Source organism: Zonotrichia leucophrys, chromosome 7, assembly GCF_028769735.1.
Source record: "Zonotrichia leucophrys gambelii isolate GWCS_2022_RI chromosome 7, RI_Zleu_2.0, whole genome shotgun sequence".
In the NCBI taxonomy this organism is placed as follows: domain Eukaryota; kingdom Metazoa; phylum Chordata; class Aves; order Passeriformes; family Passerellidae; genus Zonotrichia; species Zonotrichia leucophrys.
Window position 1 is genome coordinate 6,518,208 of NC_088177.1, and position 23,359 is coordinate 6,541,566.

Consider the following 23,359-nt stretch of genomic DNA (forward strand, 5'->3'; position numbering starts at 1 on the left):
GCTTATCATAAGCACGTACTTCCCCAAAGTTCCTGTTTTTTTAGAAGTTTTATTAATTGCAAATGTTGTTTACTAGAGGAAAACCGTGACTGAAGCTCTAAAACAAAGAGAATAGTTGCAACTTTAATCCTTTCAATAAGCCTTTGTTTCCCATTGACTAAAAACTTCCTAAAGGAAGTAGAGCTGCGAAAATCCAGGAAGGAATTAGATTTGCCAAATTCTGTTCCTACTTGGATCTAGATGCAAAGGCTTTGTTATCCATTGTACAAATGTTTCAGCAGAAAGAGAATGATCAATTACAAAAATACACTTTTGCCAAGGTTAAAATTATTAATAGAAGAGCTTTCCCTATCACAGAAGGGACACTGTGAACTTATATAACCTACAAAAGAAATAATATATTAATATTTTAGCTGCTCCTGCATTTTTTTTTTCTTCAGTGGCATATTTTTTGTCTTTTTGTTATCTAAGGCAAATTTGGATACTGGCCTGACAATCATACAAGAACCTAGATAAATAAACAAATATGGAAAGGAAAAAATCAAAGACAACCTCTTAATTAAATTAAGCATGCTTTGCAGCATCCAAAATAGGAGAAATCTTCAAAATCCATTTCCATGACAACAAGTAATTGCACACAAAAAAGTGTGCTATTGTGGCAATAAAGCTGAATTCCCTGAAGACCTTTCAGAGACACTACCAATTTGTTTTGTATTTTTTCCCCATATGATCTTTTTATCTCTGTACCACTTCATGCTCTCTAGGTTTTAACTTGCCAAACAAGTAGACACTAGGTAAATATGTTCTGATTTATTCCACAGGGCAGAGGTTGCTTTAATTTTATCTCCTAAATTAATTTAAAAGTGATTCTTATCTCCTCCCCAACAACATTGTGTATATTTGCAACTTCTGATTTCCTGGCCAATAGTATACTGGAAGATTAAAGAATATCTGAGGCACCATTTTTGTAAGATGCTGTGTGAGGACAGGTTATGGAAAGTGCTGACTACTTTTTAGCTTCTTGTGGTTTCAGTGGAAATGCTGTTTAGCATATTTAAGTAAAATCAGCTAAACATTTTAACAAATGTCAAAGGTTTGGCCAAACTGGAAAGGCTTCAGTTTCAGCAGGCATCAGCTGTGGTTTAACATCACACCCACCTCTGTGTGCTCTGGCTCCAGCGTCCTGACACAGGCTGGGCCTCAGCCTGAGCAGCAGCAACTGCCTCTGGATTCCTAACGAGACTAATTTATGGCTCTGCTGTGGAAACACCCACATACCATTTGTAACTTGAAACAGACATAACTAAATCTTGGAATAGCTTTGGTTTATGATATTACAGGTGCTAATGCCTAAGTTTTGAGGATATATCAGAAATAATTATTCCCAACATCTTAAACCTTCCTCTATGATTTCCTTCATATAATAGAGATATGCTTGATACACCTCCAAAATCACTGAAAAGTGTTTTTATAAGATCAAATTGTAACAGGCAAAAGAAGTGAAGCGAAGAGAAAAAAAAAGAGATTTTCTGCATTCCACTTTTCATCACAACAGTTGACAACCCCCTCCCTCCCTTGAAGATGGGAAAGCCAATTTTAATTTAAAATACAAACTGTTGACCAGGCCTCAGCTTGGCTGTGCAATTCACTATATGCCTGAGGGATAAATTATTTAGCATTAGCACATGGTATGTCATGTCTCGTTACTTAAGTGGAGGATGGCCTCCATCCAGCTGCACCCCCGGGGCCCCGCCATTGGCTGTGGGTGATGTCATTTCCATGTGCTAATCCCGGGCCGGGTCCCTGGGGACAGCTCTGGCTCCGGCTGTGCGGGCACGGATCGCGCCCAGGTTCGCTCACCCAGGGGCTGCCCCAGCGCGGGCTGGCGGTGCCAGCGCCGCCCAACAGAGGGTGCGGCAGGTGAGCGGCATCGCCTGCCCGGGATGGTGTGTGCTCCTCACAGAGCATTCCTGATCAATTCACTGAGATGGAAAACTAATTTCTGCTGCAGATCCAAGCTAAGTGCAGAATTTTGAGAATTTTATTTAACCGCATACTAAAATATTCTTAATTTCAATTTTCTGGTTTTCTATTTTCAGTGCAATACAGATTTTTGCTCAAAAAACCTATTTCCACACTGCATGACAAAGGGATCCTGGACAAACGACCTGAGAGCATGAACTCGGCAAAATGCTTTTTCTGGAAGTTTGGCAATGGAATAATTAGCCACAGTGCCCTTTAAAAGGCCATACTTTGTTTTCAGTTAACGCCCTCATTATATTGAAAGGGTTTTTCCTTCAGAACCACCTTCAGGTTATTTGCCCCAGAGGAAATACTCATGCTAGTCACCATTGGAAGGCTCCCAGCACAGAAATAAGGGTTACAGGGCTGGTTTCTTTTGATTGAATTTCACAGCAAAGTCGGTGAAATGCCAAGAATTACAGAGCACCGCGCTGTGCAGGTGGTACCGTCTGCTCCGTGGTGAGGCACAAGATTTGCATCTGTCTGTTAGCTCAGGTTCAGGTTGAGCAGCGGCTCTACGTGACAGGTAACAGGAGACACAACTGACACAGAGAAATCCACATGCTTTGTTACTGTTACCCTAGCATTTAACACAATACACAGTACCCCACCGTCAGAACTCCGTTTCTTGTGGTGAGGAATGAAAACTGACAGTGATTTGCCTTCTCTGTCATTGAATCTTAATTCTTTTCAACAGTGCATGAGAAGAAAGGGTTTTGTGAAAGCTATGTGGTCTCACGGTGAAGTGTTAATTCTCTGAGACAGAGGCAGAAGGGGAACTTGGCAAGGGGATTCCCACGAGAAGAGATGTTGAACCAGTACAGTACAAAATGCTGCAAAATAAACAAGTGTAGGACAGGAAATGAAGAACTCTAATCGATACCGCAAAAGGGATTAGTTAGTCAAATGTGAAAATTCAAAACTAGAATTTAAATCAGGACCGCTAACTCTTTCTCGCCCTGCACAAAATAAACAATCTATAGATTCGCCAGCTGCCTCCAGCTTTGATTTCTGTCATTTCAAAGCGGGCACCTGCAGCCAGCCCTGGCTCAGAACTGTAGCATTGCTTCAAGCAAGCACCCAGCTGGAGGGAAACACCTGCATTTGCACTATTGCTCATCCTCTCAAAACTACCAGAACTACTTGTGGCTAACTAATAAACAGCTATTTATAAACAGGGTGATTGGGCAAGAGCTCAGAACTGCTACCAGGATAAGCACTGGGAAGCCACGTTTGCTGGGCTAATAGAACAAAAGTGCATTTTGATTTGGCTCCACGCTCATTAGCTGGCCACCTCACAGTCCAACACGTTTATTTATATGCACACAAATATCTTCAAGGTGGGTGCCAAGAGAATGGTGCCAGACTCTTTTCGGTGGTGCCCAGCAGCAGGATAAGGAGAACTGGCCATGAACTAAAAAAAGAAAGTTTCATGTGCAGACAAGGAAGGACTTTACGATGAGGGTGGCAGAGCACTGGAACTGGAGCCCAGGGAGGTTGTGGAGTCTCCCTCTCTGGAGACATCCTAAACCCACCTGGACACCTTCCAGGTAACCCTGCACTGTCAGGGGGTTGGACTGAGTAATATCCAGAGATCCCTTTCAACCCAAACAATTCTGTGATTCTCTGATGTTACCTCTGGCCACAATGTGATGGACTGTGGAGCAGGGCGAGCGAGGACCAAACCCACCCTGCCTTAGCCCTGCCCAGCCCAGCAGCATTCGCCTCGGCATCATCAGCGCGGGATTGGCAGCACCGACACTCGCCGGGATAGCGGCGGCCCCCTGAAGGGACGGATCTGAGGGGAACACAGCTCCGCTGGCAGGGCAGGGCCGGCTCTGAGGGGAACACAGCCCCGCTGGCAGGGCAGGGACAGCACTGAGAGGAACGGCCCCACTGGCAGGGCAGGGCAGGGCCGGCCGGCTCTGAGGGGAGCAACCCCGCTGGCAGAGCAGGGACAGTTCTGAGGGGAACACAGCCCCGCCCTCAGCCCCCCCGAGGGCACCGCGGGCAGCGCGTGCTGGGGGCAGCTCTCGCGATACGCTCGGGCGGCGCCGGGCGGGGCAGGGGCAGGCGCGCCGCTCTCGCGAGAGCCGGGCGCGCGGAAGCGGCGTGGCGTGCACGGGGCTGTGCCGTGAGAGACCGTGAGGGACCCTGAGGGGCCGTGAGGGCCGCACCCGCAGCCGCAGGATGCCGAGCGCCGCCGGCCGCGGGCAGGGCCAGGACCGCCGCCCGGAGAACGACGACTCCTCGGCGGCTGATGTGGGTCTCCGCAGGGAACGCGGCGGGCGCGCTGTTGAGGCTCCCCGGGGTGGGGGGGCTGGGCCCAGGCCGGGTTTGGCCGAGCCCCGGTTTGGCCGAGCCCGGGGGCACACCTGCCTTTGGCTTTACCCTGCCTGTCCCCCCACTTCCCCCTCGCCGGGCCCAGGCTGTGATTCCCTGAAGAGCTCTGAAACCCCCAGAAACACCTGGGCTGCTCCTCCCCAGCCGGAGGTTTCTGCAGGGGCTCCTGCTGGCCTGGCAGGTGCTTCTGCCTTGTCGTGAAGATCACAGAGCAGTGCTGAAAAGCTGTAGCCCCGTGCTTCTTCAAAAAGAAAAGTACTAACAACGAGCGTCAGTTCATTTTGTTATGAAGTAATTTGTGCTTATTGTTGCATCAGCGATAAGGAATTCCAAGTATTGGTGGCTCCCCTAAAGTTACAAATAGGCCACAATTCATCAAAAGCAGACAAGCAAAGACCCTCCCCAAATAAAGTGTTTAGTGGGAACTTTTGTTCATGTGTTGAATAGAATAAAATAAATAAACCAAGGGGTTTTGTTTGGAAATGAATGGGAAACCGGAATGGTGATGTTTTGGTGGAAATTTTCTTCCTCTATGCCTTACCTGGCAGATTTGTTAGCAGTTCAGCTCCTCTGGCCTCTGACAATTCAGTGTGCCTGAATATGGGAAGGAATATTTAATCTCTCTAACATAGGACTCAAATATTTTTTGAGGAGTAGGCTCTTTGTAGAGATAATCACACTAACTCTCTGTGTAACAGGCAGTGATTGGCATGCATGGTTGCTTTTGCTGGAATTATTTTTTCCATCGAGGGCACAATTGTCTTCTCTCCTTTGTGTATCTCTTATGTGTCCAAAATGCATTTTTTAAAATATTATTGCTAATTATTTTGTGTTCCTTCAGTTAATTCTGTGATGATGTTAGTTTTTTTGGTGTGTGCTTCTTTGATACATGTTTCTCGCCTCCATTCTAGGATTATGCTAAGGAAAGATATGGAGTGTCATCAATGATACAATCCCAAGAGAAACCAGGTCAGTTGAAAAATAAAAAAAGTTTTTGCAAGAGAGAGGGTGGGAAAGAAAAAAGAAGTTACCTACCAAATATCATCAGTCCTTTCTTGAGAAATCATTTACCAAACTTTTTCATTCAAATCCCACTGGCAATTTACCCCTTTATTGGGATACATTTGGCACTTGTGAGACACTGGGAGTGCCATGTCCAGTTTTGGGCTCTCCTGTGCAAGGAAGGCATTAACATTTTGTAACAGCCCAGTGGAGAGCTACCAGGGGGCTGGAGCACAGCTGCTGAGGGAACTGAGCTTCTTCAGCCTGGAGAACAGGAAGCTGTGTAATCTCACAGCTTAAATCTGTTTAATGGGAGGGTGTAGGGAAGATAAGGCCAGGCTTTGAAGGTGGTAATTGGACTGGAGGTCATGGACACGAGTCGGAGCAGGAAATTGAGATTGGAGGGAAGAAAAAAAATCATTAAATTTGGTTGAATATTGGAGCTCAATTGTGGATTAGGAGGAGTCTCAGTCTTTGCCCTTGCCTGGACTGTGCCTTAAACAGTTTGTCAGTTTTGTGCCTGTCCATCACTGCAGACTATTTTTAAAATTATTGTTAATTATAATGTACTGAGTGCTGAGATGTCAGGTTTTTTCTGCATTTGGAGTAAGTTCTGCTGTGACTGATTACAGCAGTGCTCTCTGAGTATGATGTGTCTGCTTATGCAGCCTGCCATTTCTCCTGTATGTGGGCACCAAATCCATTAATATTGGATATTAATATTTATGGGTTTTATCAGCCATACCACTCTGAATTCAGGAAATCCTGATTTTTTCCTGATGGGAAATTGGGATTCAGGAAAACTTAGTGACTAGAGAACAATCTCCCAGGTCAATATCTCAAGGAATATTAATCTTTGGATTAAATTCAGTGCATGAAATGGTAATGGGGGAAAGGAACAGACTGACTTCTTGTAACTTCCTCATAGTAAAATGTAAACCAGTAACATCATCTGTGATTAGGTGATTTTTCTTTCTCCTTTGAGTGGTTGCTTTGGTTGATGCCCCTTTAGGAGGGGAAATGCAGAATGCAGGGAAGAGAAGCAGTCACAGGAGCACTCATAGGTTGAAAACAGCTGAAGGGGAGTTTTATACCAGGAATGTAACGGGACAAGCAAATCAGCAGAGACTGCATTAGCAGTGATTGTTGAATAAAATCCATTCTAGCTGCCAGAGAAAGGGAGCTGGAGTTGAAATCACATTGGAAGCAGCCCAGCTCTGTTTCCTCTCCTGGGTTTGCATCCCAGAGCAAACAACTGTGTGGGGGACCTGAGCTGGCAGATTGAGATGGCAGATCAAGTCCTGCTTTCATGGAGAAATGCCAACTATCTCATATTCAAAAGAAACACTCAAAAGTACTGGAGAAAAATGTATGTTGAGAAGGAAAATGGTGAAGGCTAAAGGAAGTCATACGAAAAAGGCTGAGTGTCATATTTAGGTGTGTTGTCCCCTTGACCTTTCATCCTTGTTTAAAAAAACTTTTCAGTGTATGGACAATGTTGAGTGAGTTTTCCATTTGGCTTAAAATGCAATCTGTGGCACTCTTGCTGTTCTGTAATTTTAGAAAGTGGTTATCCAGAACACCAAAATTAGGTAATGATAAAGAACAAAATGTGTACAACAAACAAGCTGAAGATCAGCCTAGCCTCTTCCTTGAGACTAATGCACTTTTATTTTCAGGTTCAGTAGTTCCTGCCAGGGAGAGCTCTTGCCAGAGGGCTCACAGGAGGGTGAGATATTGTCATCAGTACTGTCATCAGTAGCTCCCCAAAGTGTTCTGCTTGCCTTGGGTGTCTTGGAGGAGCTGCTGCTTGAGACAGGGAGTGGTGGAGAAGCACAGATAGGTGTGTTCCCATCTATCTGCAGTGTGTTCATTTTGTTTCTGTGGTCTGTGTGAAGGCTCTGGAGTCTGCCTGCCATTCCTGGATCAGAGTAGCCCATGGTGGTCCGGGGTGTGCAGCCCACCCAGCGTCTGTGAGCAGAGCCAGCCCAGCACAGCCCTGGCTGCCAGCTCAGGGGGCTGCAGGAGTGGTGCTGTTCTGCTCACTGCAGTTACTGCACTGTCCTGGAACCACTGGCTGGACTGGGTACTCACCCAGCTTACAGGGATCAGAGCAAGTTACTCTGCCTTTCCAGGAGTAAGCTTATTGTCCTTTTGCCATGCTGCTGGATTCTTGTTCCTCTGCAGGCAAATTGAAACTTTGTCAGGTTCATAACTTTGTTTCTCCACCTTGCTGTGTTGAGCTCACACACACCTGTACCTTCTTTCTTGGCCCACTTAAGTCTTTCTTCTACTTATGTTGGCTGCCCTGGCTATCTGATGTTGTTGCCTCCTGTCATTCAGGTCTTTAAGTCCTTCCTGCTAGCTTGAGGCTATGTTTGCTGGTAAAACTCCATTTTTGGCCATTCCTTTTCTCCCTTCAGACCCATTATCTCACATCCCCTCCCTGGAAGCTGCTTTCATCTAATACTGCTTTTGATTTTCAGGTTTTTATGTCAAACTTGCCTTCTCTTTTTCAGATTTTTCCAGTACTTTGAAGATGCTGGCACTACACAGAGACAGCACAAATATTGATCCTAGTGTTCTAAATTCCATGATGCAGGATAAATTATCTTAGTAAACAGGTTGATGTGACAGGCAGGGATTGGGGTCTGGAGGTGAAAAAGTGTTTATTTTATGTATCCCACACAGTTTTTTTTTACTTTTATCCTCTCCTCCTATGTTTAGAAGAGGTTGGAGTTCTGAGAGAAAAAGAAGAGATTGGGCTGTACATTAAGGGAAAAAAGAACTGGATTTGAGAAGTGTCAGAGGGAGGAAGCAAAGTGGCATAGTTGCTACATCCAGCTCATTGCAGTGGGGCACAGTGACAGGAACAGAGGCAATGGGCAAATGAACATCAGGAGGGTTTTTTTTCCTTGTGAGGGTGACCAGGGTTTGGCACAGGTTGCTCAGGAAGAGTTTCCCTTCTTGAGAATACTAAAAAAACATCAGACCATTATCTTGGACAGCTGGCTCTGTGCCACCCTGGGTGGGAGGAGTTCCAGAGACTCCTCCCAGCCTCATCCATGTAACAATTCTAGTGTTTAATATGTCTTGTTTACCCTTAGTGAAATATGGACTGTTAGGTGTCCAGAAGACTTTAAAAAATATTTATCTAATGCAGATGGTTCATGAAACACTGAGGATCCATGAAAGGTGTAACACCTCATTCTGTCTTTATGGTTTTGCCTAGAAAATGTTTTAACTTTGTAACAATACAGTTTCAAGTTGACTGAGGTAATTTTCACTGCCTGAATTAATCAAACTCTTAGAAATATGAAGGTTGTGGATTGTGATGGTTGAATGTTTCCTATAGTTCTACACAAAGTTTGAATATCAGAAATTGCTGGCAAATGATAACATCTTTATTCCCATTTCTCCCTTCCCCAGCAGCCCCACACACACTCACACATACACACTGTATGAACACATTTGAGTCCATTTCCTGTCACATTTCTCTGTGCACCTCCATTCTGTTCTGGATTTGATATGTGTGTGTGAAGAAAGAACTGCATTGCCCTGACATAAGCTAATAAAAGTTTTCAATCCCCTAAAATCCCCAGTGCAGAATAATAGGCTTGCAGGGCAAGCTGTGACTGGTATTCAGAGACAGAAGGAAGGAGTCCAGAGCAGCAGATGGAAATCTGGAGCAGGCAAAAGTTGTTGGGTTTTTTTCCAAAACTTTAGAAAAGTTCTGTCAGGAAAAGTCTACAGTGTGTCTTAGCAAATTTCATGTTATTTTGAAACAAGGGAGAAGTTTGTGAGGAAAGAATCATGCCAGGAATACCAGCATGCACCTTGCATGTTATTAGGATGTAATGGTTGTATAAAATTTTTAGTCCTGATTTATTTAGAGATATTTTCCTTGATAACTTTTTCTTCCCTTTTCTATCCAAAATCCGTGCTTTCCAAGCCATGCAATTCCTGTTGTTATCTAGCTTTGCAGCTACATTGGATTTGAAGGGTTCTTCTGATCAAGTCTTGGCTCTGACAGTGATGGTAGTGCTTGATCAGGTTGTCAAAGAGATTTTCTTAGAATGGATGTTAGCCATTTTATACAGTAATACTCTAATTGCTCCAAAATGTTTTAATCAAAGTAAGTATTTTTAAATTGATAGTGCACATTTATTTGTGGTTTCTTTCTGTTCTTTATTTTCAATAATAGTTACTTTACAGTTATATTCATGCTGCTTGTGTAAGATAGACACAGAGAGTAGTCCTGTCCCCTCTGAGCCTTTGTTTGGCTGGGTTCCCTGTGCAGCTCTGCCCCTGCCCAGGGCAGCAGGGCACACATCCCTTAGGCAGCACAGGCTCACACTAAGTGCAGGTAGCACAGTGAAGTGCTATCAGAACCAGTTTAGTCATGCTGGGTTCTGCCATCCGTGAGCTGCAGTGAGCCTTGCTGTTGGTGAAGTGCAGTTTGACCCTGCTGTGCAAGTCACAAATGAACAGTTTAAAGCTACTGCATGAAGAACAAGTCACTAAGAAGGGAAATGGGATTTTGTGTGTTTTCAGTAAGTCAGTTATGCTGTTGATACAAAACCCAATGTTTTGGATTTATTATCAATTTTATCAATAGCAATGATAGAAAGTGCATTTGGAGTTTGAAGTGAGGAACTGGTTTAAGGTGTGTGTTGTTTTCTGTAATTCAGATCGAGTTCTGGTTCGCATCAAAGACTTGACAGTGGAGAAGGCTGATAAAGAGGTTTGGGTTCGTGGCAGAATTCACACCAGCAGAGCTAAAGGTGAGAGGCCTCCAGGGTTTCTGGTTTTATTTCTTCATTGCATTAGTACAACCTTAATGTTTGTTTTGGTTTCATGACCTGTAGCTTATGTCTTACATTCAAGAAAACTTTGCCACCTGGTTATTCAGGGTTGCTTCAATGTTACTTTGACTGATTCTTTTCTCTTTTTTCCCAAGAGGGAAGAGAAGATTTTGGTTTTAGCTGTGTAGAAATCAATTATTGTAGTTAAAGTGATTTTTTTTTTTACTGTATTGCTAAATGATCTATGGACAATTGTAAATAATAGTAATTTTAAAATGTCATAATCCTCCTAAAGGTGTTAATTATTGTGAGATGAAACACTTCTAAGCTTCTACAGTAAAGCATACTTGTATTGTAAATGTATCTGTTGTCAGACAGGTCATATTTCTTTTGCTGCACGTGTATATTTTCACCACACCTTTTCTCTGCCAGGAAACAAAAATCTGTTAAAATTTCAGAGTTCTTACTTTCGATTACCTGTATCTAATTATATCAATTTGGACTTCAAATAAGAAGCATCATCTTTCTTTAGCAAGACAAAAGGGAAACCCTTTTGTGGATCCTCAGCAGTGGGGGCTGTCACCCTTGGCTGTCTGACAGCCATATTTCTTCCCTGGAATCACAAGTTCCCTCTGGAGACCAGGTTGCCATATGCAAACTTCAATAGGCTTTGGCCTTTGCAGTTGACATCAGATGCTGACAACTGTTGTGCTGGTTTCAGTTAGGTTTGGCAGCTCTGTAGATATAAATAACTTGTCTTTCCAAGAATTGAAAAAAAAAAAAAAGCATGAAGAAACTTAACAGTAGTCTTAAAATTGGGAATGATGCAAATTAGGGGCGAGAATCCAGTACAGAATATCACCAGAGATACCAGATTCATTTCTCTTTTTGAGAATTCATTTTCTTAAAACATCCCCCTCTTAATGAGTGTCTGTGCTGCAGTCAGTTAAAATAAGGAACTGTGTTACAATATATACACATGATGCACATTTTCATTTGTGTTAGAATCTTCAAACTTAAGCAGTCCTCTGTGATTTCCTCAGTAATTTTGTAATGGAAATCTCTCAGTTAATTAAAGAAATTGTCAGCTCCAAAAGCTGTGAAAGCCTTGGTCATTACATCATGAAGTTGTTCAGACAGAAGGCTCTCCATCTGATTTAATGTTACTGTTGTTGCTATCAGTATATAAATTAGAGTATCCTTATGGCTTTTTTTTTTCAATTGTAGGAAGAGTTCAGGCTATTAACAGAATTCAGGATATTAGAAGCAGGTATCTGTGCAGACCTTGAAAGCAATGCAAAGTTCTGTGGTTGTTGATTGCTCTCTGTAATACATTGATATGTTGGATCTTGTATGATGGATACATTTGCATCAAACACAGTAATATCTCTGTAACAGGGCAATATGAACCTGAAAGAAGCTGTTGTAATCCTTCACTTTTGTTTTTGATGAAACAACAGTGCTTATTTTCAAAACTCTTTAACACAACCTGAAGAATGAAAGCAAAAGGAATTGATCATGAGCATGAATGATCTGAATTTATTGATAGTGTCTGTTGTTTCCTCTTGGTCTGACACCACAGAACAATTCTGACATTCAGGGAGTGCTGCTAGGGAATGCCATATGCTTGTTTATTTAAGCTTTGGGGAAAGAATCTTACAAGAAAAGCAAATGTTTAAGAGTAAAAAGTAATATTAGCCTTTCCCACACACAACATGGCACTATTCCTACCACTGTGGAAAGGAAAGCCTTGCAGGAAACAGGAAAATCTTTCACAAAAACAAGCTTTAGTTTTTCTCAGAAACTTGAATTTGACTCCTAAATAACCAGTGTAGCCTTTATTTAACCCTGTCTGGTCCTGACCAATAAACCAAAAAAAATTAATGGGAATAACTGCAGATTCCAGCTGTCTCCTATAGCAAGTCACTCATAGAGTCTGATGGAAATGAACTGAAGGATGTGTAAAGAATGGGGTGCTGGGAATTTCTGTGGGTTGTACTAAAATTAAAGTGCACAGGGCCCTGTGGTTTGTATCATGGATTGAATAAATGTTATTTCTGGCCTTATTTTAAAGCCAGCCTAATCTACTGATCACATTTATCATTGAAAAGCCCTTGGGAATTTGGTCTGGGTTTGGCCAGGCAGCTGGGCTTGTGCAGAATGTTAGACCTGAAAATAGATTTTGGGTTATTAATCCAAAGGTCTATGAAACATCTGAAAATAAGAATTCCACCAAGAGCAATTTAAAGATTGGGCCAGATTTTATAATAAACCATGTAAAGTCTTCTCTTTGCTGGCAAATGTATGTAACCATCATTTAATTTATATAACCAACATTTTTTTACTCTTTGTACATGTTACTTCCTTATATCCTTTTCTTTCATAAGGTCTTGTGTGATTTGGTACTTTCATCCAACACAGATGGTGGATTACTGCTTGGTTGATGTGCTTATTTTTGATGGAATTGTCTTATTTGTTCAGTGTCTGAACATTCTATTCATTTTACCATGTCAGATGCTTTTAACCAAATTTCTTTTAAAACTTTTTGTCTTTTAAGCATTCTTGTGAGACATGGTATTGTTTTTATAGTAGGAGCTTAGAGTAGTTTACTGTTGAAAGTGAGTAAATTTGGTGCTATACTTTTTACCTAAACACCACAGAAGTATTTTGAAACACATAGAGAAGATCCCATTGTCCAATTTTTTTCTTGCTCAAATGCTTCCTTTTTTGCATCTCTTGATCTGGAAAGGCTTCTAAGCATGAGCCAGATTTGATTATGGCTGGTCTTTTTGATACTTTATTTTGAATGCCTTCAGCTCTCCCAGGAAAAGTTCTCTTCCCTCTTTTAATCTTTGTGCCTGGGATATTTTAGCCAGCCCTGTGAGTGAGGTCCGTTTGATCACTTATCTTCTGTGTGATTAGAAGTTGGTTGCCTTCTGCAAAACATCCTCTTCCTTCATGGAAACAGCTCCTGTTACTCACAGCAAAGACATTTGAGTGCTTTCAGAATGCAGATATTCATCAGACTCGCAGGGTTTGGGATTAAGTACAACCACCAGACTTTTGGATGAGGATCTGAGCAAGCTGGTCTGGGTGAGGATGTCCCTGTTTGTTGCAGGGGATTGGACTGGGTGGCCCTTAAAGGTCCCTTCCAGCCCCAGCTATTGTGTGGTAGCAGGTTGTTTCATTATTTCCCTCTCTTAGAGTTGAGTTACATCCTAGCTGCCTTCAGCTGTGCATCTTTTTCTTCAACAGTGCTGAAACTTTGATTGTATTTTGCTAAATTGTTTGTGATTAAAATCATGAGACAAATACTATCTCCTAGGAAATACTGTATCCAACCACACTGTAAGAAACACTGAGATGTCAAAGATGTGAGATATGACTCCCTTATCTAAAGAAACTCTGCATATCATGTTGTACTTTCTTTGTTGACTTGCTGGATCTGAAACACAGCCTGTATTTTTCTAATTTAAATCTGTTATTTAATGTTTGCCTGCAAGAAATACGTGCATCTGTATCATATTGGATATTGCAGCCTCTGGAATACAGAAATAGTTGTGCTCTGTTTTCTGAAAATATGTAATTAATCTTGTTGCATTTTTGTCATAGGACAAGATTGGTTATTTCCAATAAACATAATTAATATTTAATAATATTTTGTACTAGCTTTGTATGTTTGCTTTTATTTCCATGAGATTGTGTTCAAGGGTTCTGCATTTATTTTCTGATACTCTTGAATTACTGATACTGATACCAGTGCCCTTACCAGATACTGGTACACCAGTGAAACATTTGTTGTTAATTTCTCTCTAGAAAGAAGCTTTTAAAATGACCATATTTCCTTAAAACTAAGTTAAGGAATAAATGATTATTAGAGATGTGAGAAGAAGTATGAAATGATTGTAACTGTCAGCTAAACAGATTAGAAAGATCTTTGTTGACTTGGAAATACCCATTTTAAAAGTCAACAAAATGCACTGTGTTCTTTGTATATTATTATTAATTCCTATTAACTTCTTTTTCCCTAAGCTGTTCATGAATAAATTGCTCTTACAGGAATTTTTAATTGGGTCTTTTAAGTTCTTGTCATTCACTAGAATCAATACTCCTTTTGTTCCCCTTCATTCTGAATGTGTGGTGTATTATAGAATGAACATTGTTAGTTTAGTCCTTGTGGTGAAAAATCAAGCCCATTTCTCTCAGAGCAGCTTTGTAAACTCTGCAGCTTTGATTTGAGAAGATGAGAAAAAACCTCTTTAAAATTAGTTTAGACTTGAGGTAGTTGTGAGCAAAGAAACAAGGAAAAGTATGATGTATTTCTTGCAGTTGAAGGAAAAGTTACTTCAAAAGTTATGATTTGTTGCTTTTCTTTTGTTTAAATATTCTTTGTCTTGGAAGGCTTACTGTTATTTTTAGAAAAGGACCTTTCAAATGTTTATAGATGTAAGGCACAATTATTTAATTTATCTCAATGTTTGTGTTTGTGTGTACATGCACAGCTGAGGAGTTTGAAGCAGCTTTGTGGAGGGGGGGCAGTGATGAATGAGAGAGAGAGAGATGCACAGTCTTAAAAGCTCAGTTTATATTTAAGTAGTAAAGAGTTTTTTCTCATTGCCAAAGCCCTCGAGTAACTTGTCCTTAATACACCTGTGGTGTTTCTCTTTGTATTCAGGGAAGCAGTGCTTCTTAGTCCTGCGTCAGCAGCAGTTTAATATCCAGGCTCTGGTGGCTGTGGGACAGCATGCAAGCAAGCAGATGGTAAAGTTTGCTGCCAAGTAAGTAAGCAATTATATCCTGTTGTCAGAGTAAACAATGGTGGGAACCAGGACTCCCAGGGGTTGGGACCATTTTCACACATTAACATCAATGCTTCGTTTGTTTTAAAATGTAGTTATTTAAATTGTCAGCTCTCTATTGCGGTGAATACATTACACTGACAAAAGATAAAATAGAGAACAGGCTTGAAATTCATTCTGAACTGCTGAAGCAGCATTCTCTCGCCATAGACAACCTACATTTTCTTCCAAGCTGGCTAACAAAAAGTCTGGCAAGCTGAGCTTAGTGGGACACTTCATTTGGTGTGTGGTGCTGCTCTGGGGCTGCTCGTGTTCAGCGTTTTTCTGCTACCAGACAGAAAATACATTTTATACTTAGAACTGATCTGAAGAAGTCCCACATTGAGAGTGGCTTACTGAGTTGAAGAAATTAAAAGTAGCTTCTGTGCACTGGGTTAGTCTTATCTACACCTTATTTTTGGCACTAAAATTTTAATTTAAAAAAAAATTGGTGGGATAATAGTTAGACTTGCCAATTGAAAAAAATTGTTGCAGCCATTTGAATTCACATATTTGGTTTGTTTTCTTCCTAAAGATAAAAAATTACCTTTCCCTTCTGTTTGCCTCAAGATTGTGCTTTCAGGTTGTCCTGTAATAATTATGCTTGTGTGAGAAATGTGTTTTATAGTAGAGCTTTAATCATGTCTATCAGCTTGTTCACAAATAGAAATGTGGATCAATTCTGTGCAGTTTATTGCAGAATATGTTTAGCATGTGGCACTTGAGTTGTTTCTGTGCAGTTCTTGGCACTACTCTCATGCCTGGAAAGGGAGCCCCCACTAATTAGCTGCAAAAGTGCTACAGCCTTCAACCTTCAATATGTCAGGGAGGGGAAAGATTCATTATAGCAGAGACTTCCAGAAGGCAAGTTAAGAAGGTTGGGATAATGCTTGTGCTGATGGGGTTCAAGGCAGCAGGAAAACAGAACCAGCAGTGTTTGTTGTTTGGCCTGCTCAGTGCTGGCAGTGCCAGTGTGAAACATGCTGTTCACAGGTGTTTAGGAGCCAAAGTGAAGTGTTCTGTTTCTTCATGAAATGATTTGTTCTCTCCAGCGCTTGGAATCTCTGAAAAGAATTAAGTGTATAATGTACTTGTTCCCTAATTCATCTCCCTCAAAACTCCCAGCAGTCTGCCTGTGCTCCCTCGAGAAACTTGTGCTACAGAACAGTGGAACAACTCTTGGAGTTGTGATGCACACTCTTCTGTTCTCCAGTTCTCTTCCAATATCTTTCCTTTTCAGTTTTCTTCGTGGTTCTTCCCTGCACAGCTGAATTTCTTGCACTTCATGATTGGTAGATCTTTGTGGTTAGGAGCTCATGAGAGGGAAGCTGGTCTTTACTCTATTTTTCCATATGCTGACTGCCACTTATAAACCTTCTCTGGTGGTTTTTGTGATTCACTGATCTTTTTTTACTCAATTAGTTTTCTGCCAGTTAGTGATTTAAATGAGGTGATGGAGGTCAAGAGCTAACAAGGAATGGTGGTGGAAGAGGGTATCTGGAAACAGTGGAGGGTAAAGCTCCTTACTTTTCTGGCAGCAGTGAGCTGTTAAATCAGGCAGAACTTCATCCTTAGGTTCTTCCCAAGTCCCTGTCATCTTCCCTCTTGATGAGACAGCCTTAAGTTCCTCAGAGTAGCCAGAGTGATGGTGTTTGTACTGTGTTTTGACTTTTCCTTCTACTTCTTTTTTGGGATAACATTTGCTAGCCAAATCCTGGTACTTCAGCCTCCCTTTGTAGCATTCATGTTTCCCTTATTATTTGTGCTTCTGAATGATTACATGTTCATCATCATGTTCTCTGAGTGGTGTAACTCTGGTACAGCCTTCTGGATTTTCTTTTGGGGGTTTGCTTTTGCTTTTTTTAACCCCATTAGTGCAGTCATCTTCTCAGGATTCCTACCCACCAACAAATTTATTAATATCCTGCCATGCTCTCACTTTTTCCAGTGTTTCATCTCCTCCAGTTCTGAGTGCTGCTGGCGCTGCAGCTGCCTCCTGTCCTTCAGAGCTGCTGCTGTTGGTGCTGCTGGGTGCAGTCCCAGCCCAGGACGTGCCTGTGCTCAGCCCTTCCCTGCTGCCTTTCACCTGCTCTGCGCTGACCCCATTATTTCCAGCAGATGAGGCTGGCCTTAGATGTCTAAAAATAACTATCCTGTTTCCCTGCCTTTCTCAGTGTCTTTTTTTGTCATCTCATTTCCTACATGTTAAATGAGGAAATATGCATTTATTGAAGAAAACGTTTAACTCAAATATCTTAAATTTCAATTACATTTTTAAGTGTTTTCACTGTATATTTATAGTATATAAATTATGTTTCCCATGTGCTATTTTTGCATACTTTCATACTGTGTCCACAACTTTATTTAAAATAGTTTGTAAAATTCTGGATCTTGACTTTTTAATTTTAGTTTATTAAATAATGAGCATTTTTTGGTACAAATTTTCATAAATTATAAACAAACCAGTTCCTCTTTTAGAGATTGGCACATGAAAACCAAGAACTTTCATAATGTTCTGTGGTCAGCAGCATTCATACAGTAATTACCACAATTATCATTACAATGTGAGTTTTTAGTGAAAGATACTTTATAGTGGTTCAACTCAGGCTTACAAAGAAATTTCTGTGAGTTTAACCATGGAAAGTTCCAAGTTGAACTTCCAAAACAAACAGCACAGAGCCAGTCGAGATGCTGGAAATTGTTCTTCTGTCTTTTATCAGAAAAAGCAATTCAGCCCAGTCCTGCAAGGGGTGCTGCATAAGAGAAACAGTTCATTGTCTCTTTTAGCCAGCAGAGGTGCTAGTTAATAATTTATCTTAGTAATTCATCAACCTCCTTTTTTCTATCAAACATGGGGTGTGGCTGGTTTTGGTTTTCTTTCTCCTTTTCTATCTCAGCTTTGAGCCTTTCCTGCCACCTCTGTGCCAGAGCCACGTGAGCTGACAGAGCAGTTGGGAGAGGTGGATAACAGATTCTAATTTAGCTGCTCAAAAAATTTGCCCTTGCACAGGAAGTAACTTGATGGCTCTGTGTAGTAGAGTGGAGAGCAAAAAGGCAGGAAAGAGATTAAAATGAAGGGGGGGAAAATTATTAACTTGTATGAAAATAATTCACAATGTAGAAAAATATATGTAAGTTTTTTAGCTAGATAAATTGGTAATGCCAGGAAGACTGCTGGATAGTGCAGAATGTTTTCTTTATCCATTTCTGTTTAATTCTTATATCAGGAGACTGGAAGAAAATGTCAAATTGCAGCTGAATTTGCTGGTGACACAAAAATTGGACTGGTAAATAGGCACTCAGGAGTGTGTAGTAACCAGGGCTCATTTAGAATAATCACTTCAATGCTCTTCAGTGTGAATTTGTACCTCTGTGATTGTTTGGTCAGATTTTGTGGGTGTTCAGGATTAATAAATAGAAAAGTGCAGAGAGAAGTGTGAGGTTGTGATAGATAACTGACTTGACAGGAGCCCATGCAGTTCTCTGACTTCTAGAAAATAGCATTAATGTAATATGTGCCTAGTTTAGGCAATTCTGGGATATTTTGTCCACTTTTATTGTCTTTGTATCTGAATACATGTTAGATTGGAAAAGGTTGATGGTGAAGTTGCAAGAAGCAGTGATACATGGTCAGGCAGATCTGCCTTCTGTGAGCCTGAGGAAAGCTCTGTTCTGTCCTGGAGAAGTCAGTGAGGGATTTCAATCCCAGTCTGCTGCTGCTGCCCAAGGTTTTCTGCCAGCTGGGGATTCTTTACACTGCAGATACAAAGGTGTGACAGGATGCAATGAACAGAGGATGAAATCAGGGGAATTTAGAAAGGAAATAAAGTGTAGGTTTTTAGTGAAAATTACTAAAAATTCCTTGTGGATTTTGTTACTTAAAACTTTTAAGAGCAGATTGGCTTCTTTTTTCCCCAAAAGATATGCAGGTTCAACCAAGTGTTAGAATGTTGGTAGAGGAAAACAATCATTACAATTTTAGAATGAACAGAATAAGAACAGGTGTTTACCTGGCCCTTTTGTATACAAGTTCAGATAATTTCCTTTCAGGGAGCTTCATGCATACTTGCTGTATTTGTGCAGACAGGATTACAGTTGCTCATGTTGAATACAAAATGTTTATACTCCTAGCTACTTACAAAATTCACTCCTTTTTTGAAAGTAAAGCAGTGCCTTCACTTTCACTGGCATTCGGGTAAAGGATAATTGATTATTATGTATTAAGAGAATTATTTAATATTTTAAATTTAATAATGTATTAATATAATTTGTGCAGTCTGCTTACAGAAAGGTGTTGAAGAAGAAACAACAAAATACCAGAATAAGTATAGATGGTATAGAAGAAGTAAACATTTTCTATTTAAAATCTGTAAATAACCAAGTTTCTTCCTATTCTTTGGGCTTTTGACCAAGAAAATGTTGATTGTCATTCACTTTCTGGGGCCAGCATGGGGTTCAGCTTGCAACATGAAGCTGCTGATGAAAGATGTTGTTATAAAGACTGCAAGAATGCAATCCTGTGGTTAAAAGAGAAAGTCTTGGCTAATAGACATGCAGCTAATTAAGAGGGACATAAGGCATCTAGTGGACACTTTTGAAATTATAATCTTGATTTTTTTTTTGAACATTACAAAATACTAAATAGTTTCCTATACAGAGAAAATTTTTATTGTTGGACTTTTTGAGTCTATATACTTAAATAGCTTTTTATGGATTAAACAATGTAAAGATGCCATCTGTCTTTTCTTAATGCTTTAAGCATCCTACTTTAGTTTCTAGTCCCTGGTAACATTAATTACAGATATAAATGTTGTTGTCCTTAATGGAAATGGTGGTACTGTGGCATGTTTTTCTGCTACTTGTTCACTTTTGTTGGTGTCTGGGGGTTTTTTGTTAGCCAGGGGAATTTTATCAAAAATCACCTAGATGACTTATTCCTGCTGCTGTGGAGAATGCTTTGCTGTGCTTACTGGCATTTTATTAAAACATCTAGTTCCTTGTTGGAACTTGAACTGAAAATGCCATTTCAGGAACATCCTTGGAATGAGCTGTTGGGATCAGAGCAGCTCCTTCCAGGTTTCTGTAGTTTGTGTTTGATGCAGGGTTATGGACCTCAGGCACTTGCAGCTCTAGGTCTTGCTGAGCATGGTTCAAACAGAACTCAAACCACCAGCTTTTATTTTCATACTGGATTAAATGTGGAGTTCAAATGAGGAAAAGCACATTTTTAATTATCAAAGAAATTTGAGAGGAGATGATGGATGTTTATAAATACAAAGATGGTCACACACAGTAGGACCCTTCCTAGTGCTTTTGTGAACCCAGGCAATTACTTGAATATTTGTTTACAGGGACTTACACAGTTAGGAACTCAGTTGAAATACATCTTAAAATTGTGGCAAATGTAATGACTAAGGAATGCTACAGTTTTAAATAAGTTCCAGATCAAGAAGCATGTTTTAATTGCAACAACAAAGTTTAGAGATGAAGAGAAAGCTCAATTTATCCTATGTGCAAAGTTTTAAAGTTATGCAAGTTTGCAAAGCAATATTGCAGTTCCAGTGATGTAAAAGGCAGTTTCTTCCTGTATTTTTAACCTGATACCATTTTGCATGTCTTGAATTCCTTGCATGTTCTGATCAGCTCTGCACAGACTTCACTAACAGTTCTCATCCATGGGATCACCAATCTAATTATGAGTCCTTGCAGCACATTCATATTTAACTATTTTTTTTCACAGAATTTCCTTCAATAAGTTTAAAACATTATTTGCTGTTATTACTGAGAAGGCTTTTATTCAGCAGATTAGAAACTGCTATTTTCAGTGAAGACAGTGCTATTCATGAAATTAGTAGTGTTTTCTGGACATTTGCCAAAATGTTGACATTGAAAAGGAAGCAGGAAAAATAGAAAACTTTTTAGGGAAAAAAAATTTCACATAAGAGTAAAACTTTAATTCTTTTAAACATTCACTCATTTGAAAAGCAAGGGGAATTTATAGTTACACTTAATACTGGTTTAGCATCATTCATTCTCACAGATGATGACACTCTCTTGCATCCAAAGCACTGTTTGGTTCCACAGTCTGTATGAGGAGTTTCAAACAGAATCATTTGTAATAGAAAGTACTTGGAAGCACTTGGTGTCATTTCAATTATCCTTTCTCATATTTGTTGCCTCTGCTAAACTAATGGAAATGGAGGCTCACCTGTAACTAAATGGATTCTTATTTAAAGCCTGCTCTCAGCCTCTGCTTTGGACAAATGTAGTTGTGATTTGAGCAATTGCAGCTCTTCTAAAGTGTAAATGTACCAGAAGAGCAGGCTGTTCATGAGTTTAATGCAGTACATGGAATTACCTAATGGTGAAGCAAGTCAAGCATATGAAGCACCCTTGTCTGTATTAACTGTAGAGCAGCTAATAACTTCTATCACCTGAAAGTATTACCACCAAAAAAAAGTGTAATCAGCTAAAATACTCAAATTTGGCATTTTATTTTTTAGTTAATTGGAATTTACTTACAGTGCCACTGTTAGGTTTTGAGAATTTGATGCTTGAACTTTCCACTGTTACTTCAATATAATCAGATTTTTCAAGATTTTTATTCAAAGTAAAAAAAGTGCCAGCCTTGCAAAGTTGAGGGTTGTTAATGGCTCTTTGGTTTGCTGCTTTTAGCAGTGGCCAGCTTGTCTGATGACATCCTCACTCACCTCTTTTTGTTTGCAGTTAAATTGTGGGCCTGATGCTTTCCTGCTCTCTAAGGGCTTAGGTGGTCAAGTGATGTGTGTAAAGTGCTTTTCAGCTTTCTCAGGAAGGACTCACAAGTGGAAGAATAATTGTAACATTAGTTTTCCTAAAAAGGAAAGTAATATTTTTAGATATTTGGCTTCTTGTGAGCTAGCAGAGAGACAGAGTGAAAATATATTTCCAGTGAGGGTGAGATTATCTGTAGAAAAGTGCTGGTTTAAACTGCAGTACATTAAATTTGTAAATAAAAACTGCTCATACCAATTCTTTTCTCACCTCTGACTCTTGAGGTTTTGTTGTTGTTTGCTTATAGCACACATACTTTATATCATATCTTTGGAAGACTTTCAGGACAGTGTGTGCTGTTCTAATGTACTGTTAGTGACTGTTAGTGGGGAGCAGTTGGGATGTGCCCTGTCACAGAGAAATGACTTGGGAGCATCTTGCATCTTTCAGTAACAAGTCATGTAGTTTAAACAAGCTGAACTAGTTTTGATTTTCCCTTTCAGTCCTAGGACTTCCCTTCAGTTTGTTGTTCTGCTGGTGAAGACACATCTTGCAGATAATTGCATCAGCTGACACATGGAAGAGTGTCTGTGGCCTAGAAAAAGAGCTCTGCCACTTGTCAGTTTGTGTATAAACAACACACAGAGAATGGGCAAGCACTGAGCTCACTCTTAATTCTTTCCCTCTCAAGTCTTCCATCCCAGTTTGAATTGATTGTGGCTGGGGATATTTCAGCAAGCTCCTTTATTAATCAGTTATTAGATATAACAGTAACTCCAGACCCTTGGCTGTTGTGTTGTTGAGCAGTCCATGCAGTGCATGGGGGGCGTTGGGTGCTGAGGCTGCTGCAGGGTGCAGTGGAGCTGACTGAGCCTCCTGTCCTCTCTTCCTTGGCAGCATCACCAAAGAGAGCATTGTGGACATCGAGGGCGTTGTGAGGAAAGCGTACCAGAAGGTTGGAGGTTGTACTCAGCAAGATGTGGAGCTTCACGTTCAGAGGGTAAATTTTTGAGCAAATGGAGCACTGGTTAATTGTTTGATAGATTATCTGTTGAGACTGTCTGTCTGCCTACATACATAAACTTTGTCAGTAAGGAATCTCATGTCACAGAAATACACTGCTTTAAACTACAGATTTCAGTGTTTTATATGTAAAAATTAAACACTTCTGGTTTTAAGATACTTGGAGTTTATATTTCCCTGTTTTTATCTGCCATTTGCATTGCAGTATTAAGTAAAAAAAAAAAAGAATCTCTCTCTAGAACAATTTGGCTAGAAAAGTTTGTAGTTTTAGTTTTTGATTCTTAACTGCAGTAGATTCTGGAATAAAAAGTCTGCTTCTTTTTAAGTGCAAGTCAGAAGTTTCTTCTTTATCAGAGTTACAATCTTCCCCTCAGTACAATGGACTGCAATACATAATTCTCACAGAAATAAACTCTTAGTGGCTTAACAGTATGGAAACTTTTGAAATCTAAAGTTCCTGGAGCTTGTGCTGTAGGGCTAGAGGAAGTGTAACTTTATAATTTGTTTAAATAGAAAACATATTTAAACCTTTATGTAATATCCTTTTCTTCTGAAGGTTTTTAACCAAGCTGT

The 23,359-nt window shown here is 40.3% G+C and overlaps 1 protein-coding gene across 1 annotated transcript in view; it reads left to right on the plus strand.

Annotated features, from left to right (window-relative positions):
* The first annotated feature begins 4,102 nt into the window (after positions 1-4,102).
* The window catches only part of DARS1 (aspartyl-tRNA synthetase 1), a 36,215-nt gene continuing 16,958 nt past the window's right edge, over positions 4,103-23,359 (plus strand). Inside the window, exons 1-5 of the mRNA XM_064718247.1 lie at positions 4,103-4,284; positions 5,277-5,334; positions 10,059-10,151; positions 14,848-14,950; positions 22,661-22,763. Of these exons, the coding sequence (XP_064574317.1) occupies positions 4,213-4,284; positions 5,277-5,334; positions 10,059-10,151; positions 14,848-14,950; positions 22,661-22,763 (429 nt within the window). The 5' untranslated portion in view covers positions 4,103-4,212. The remainder of the gene's footprint in view (positions 4,285-5,276; positions 5,335-10,058; positions 10,152-14,847; positions 14,951-22,660; positions 22,764-23,359) is intronic.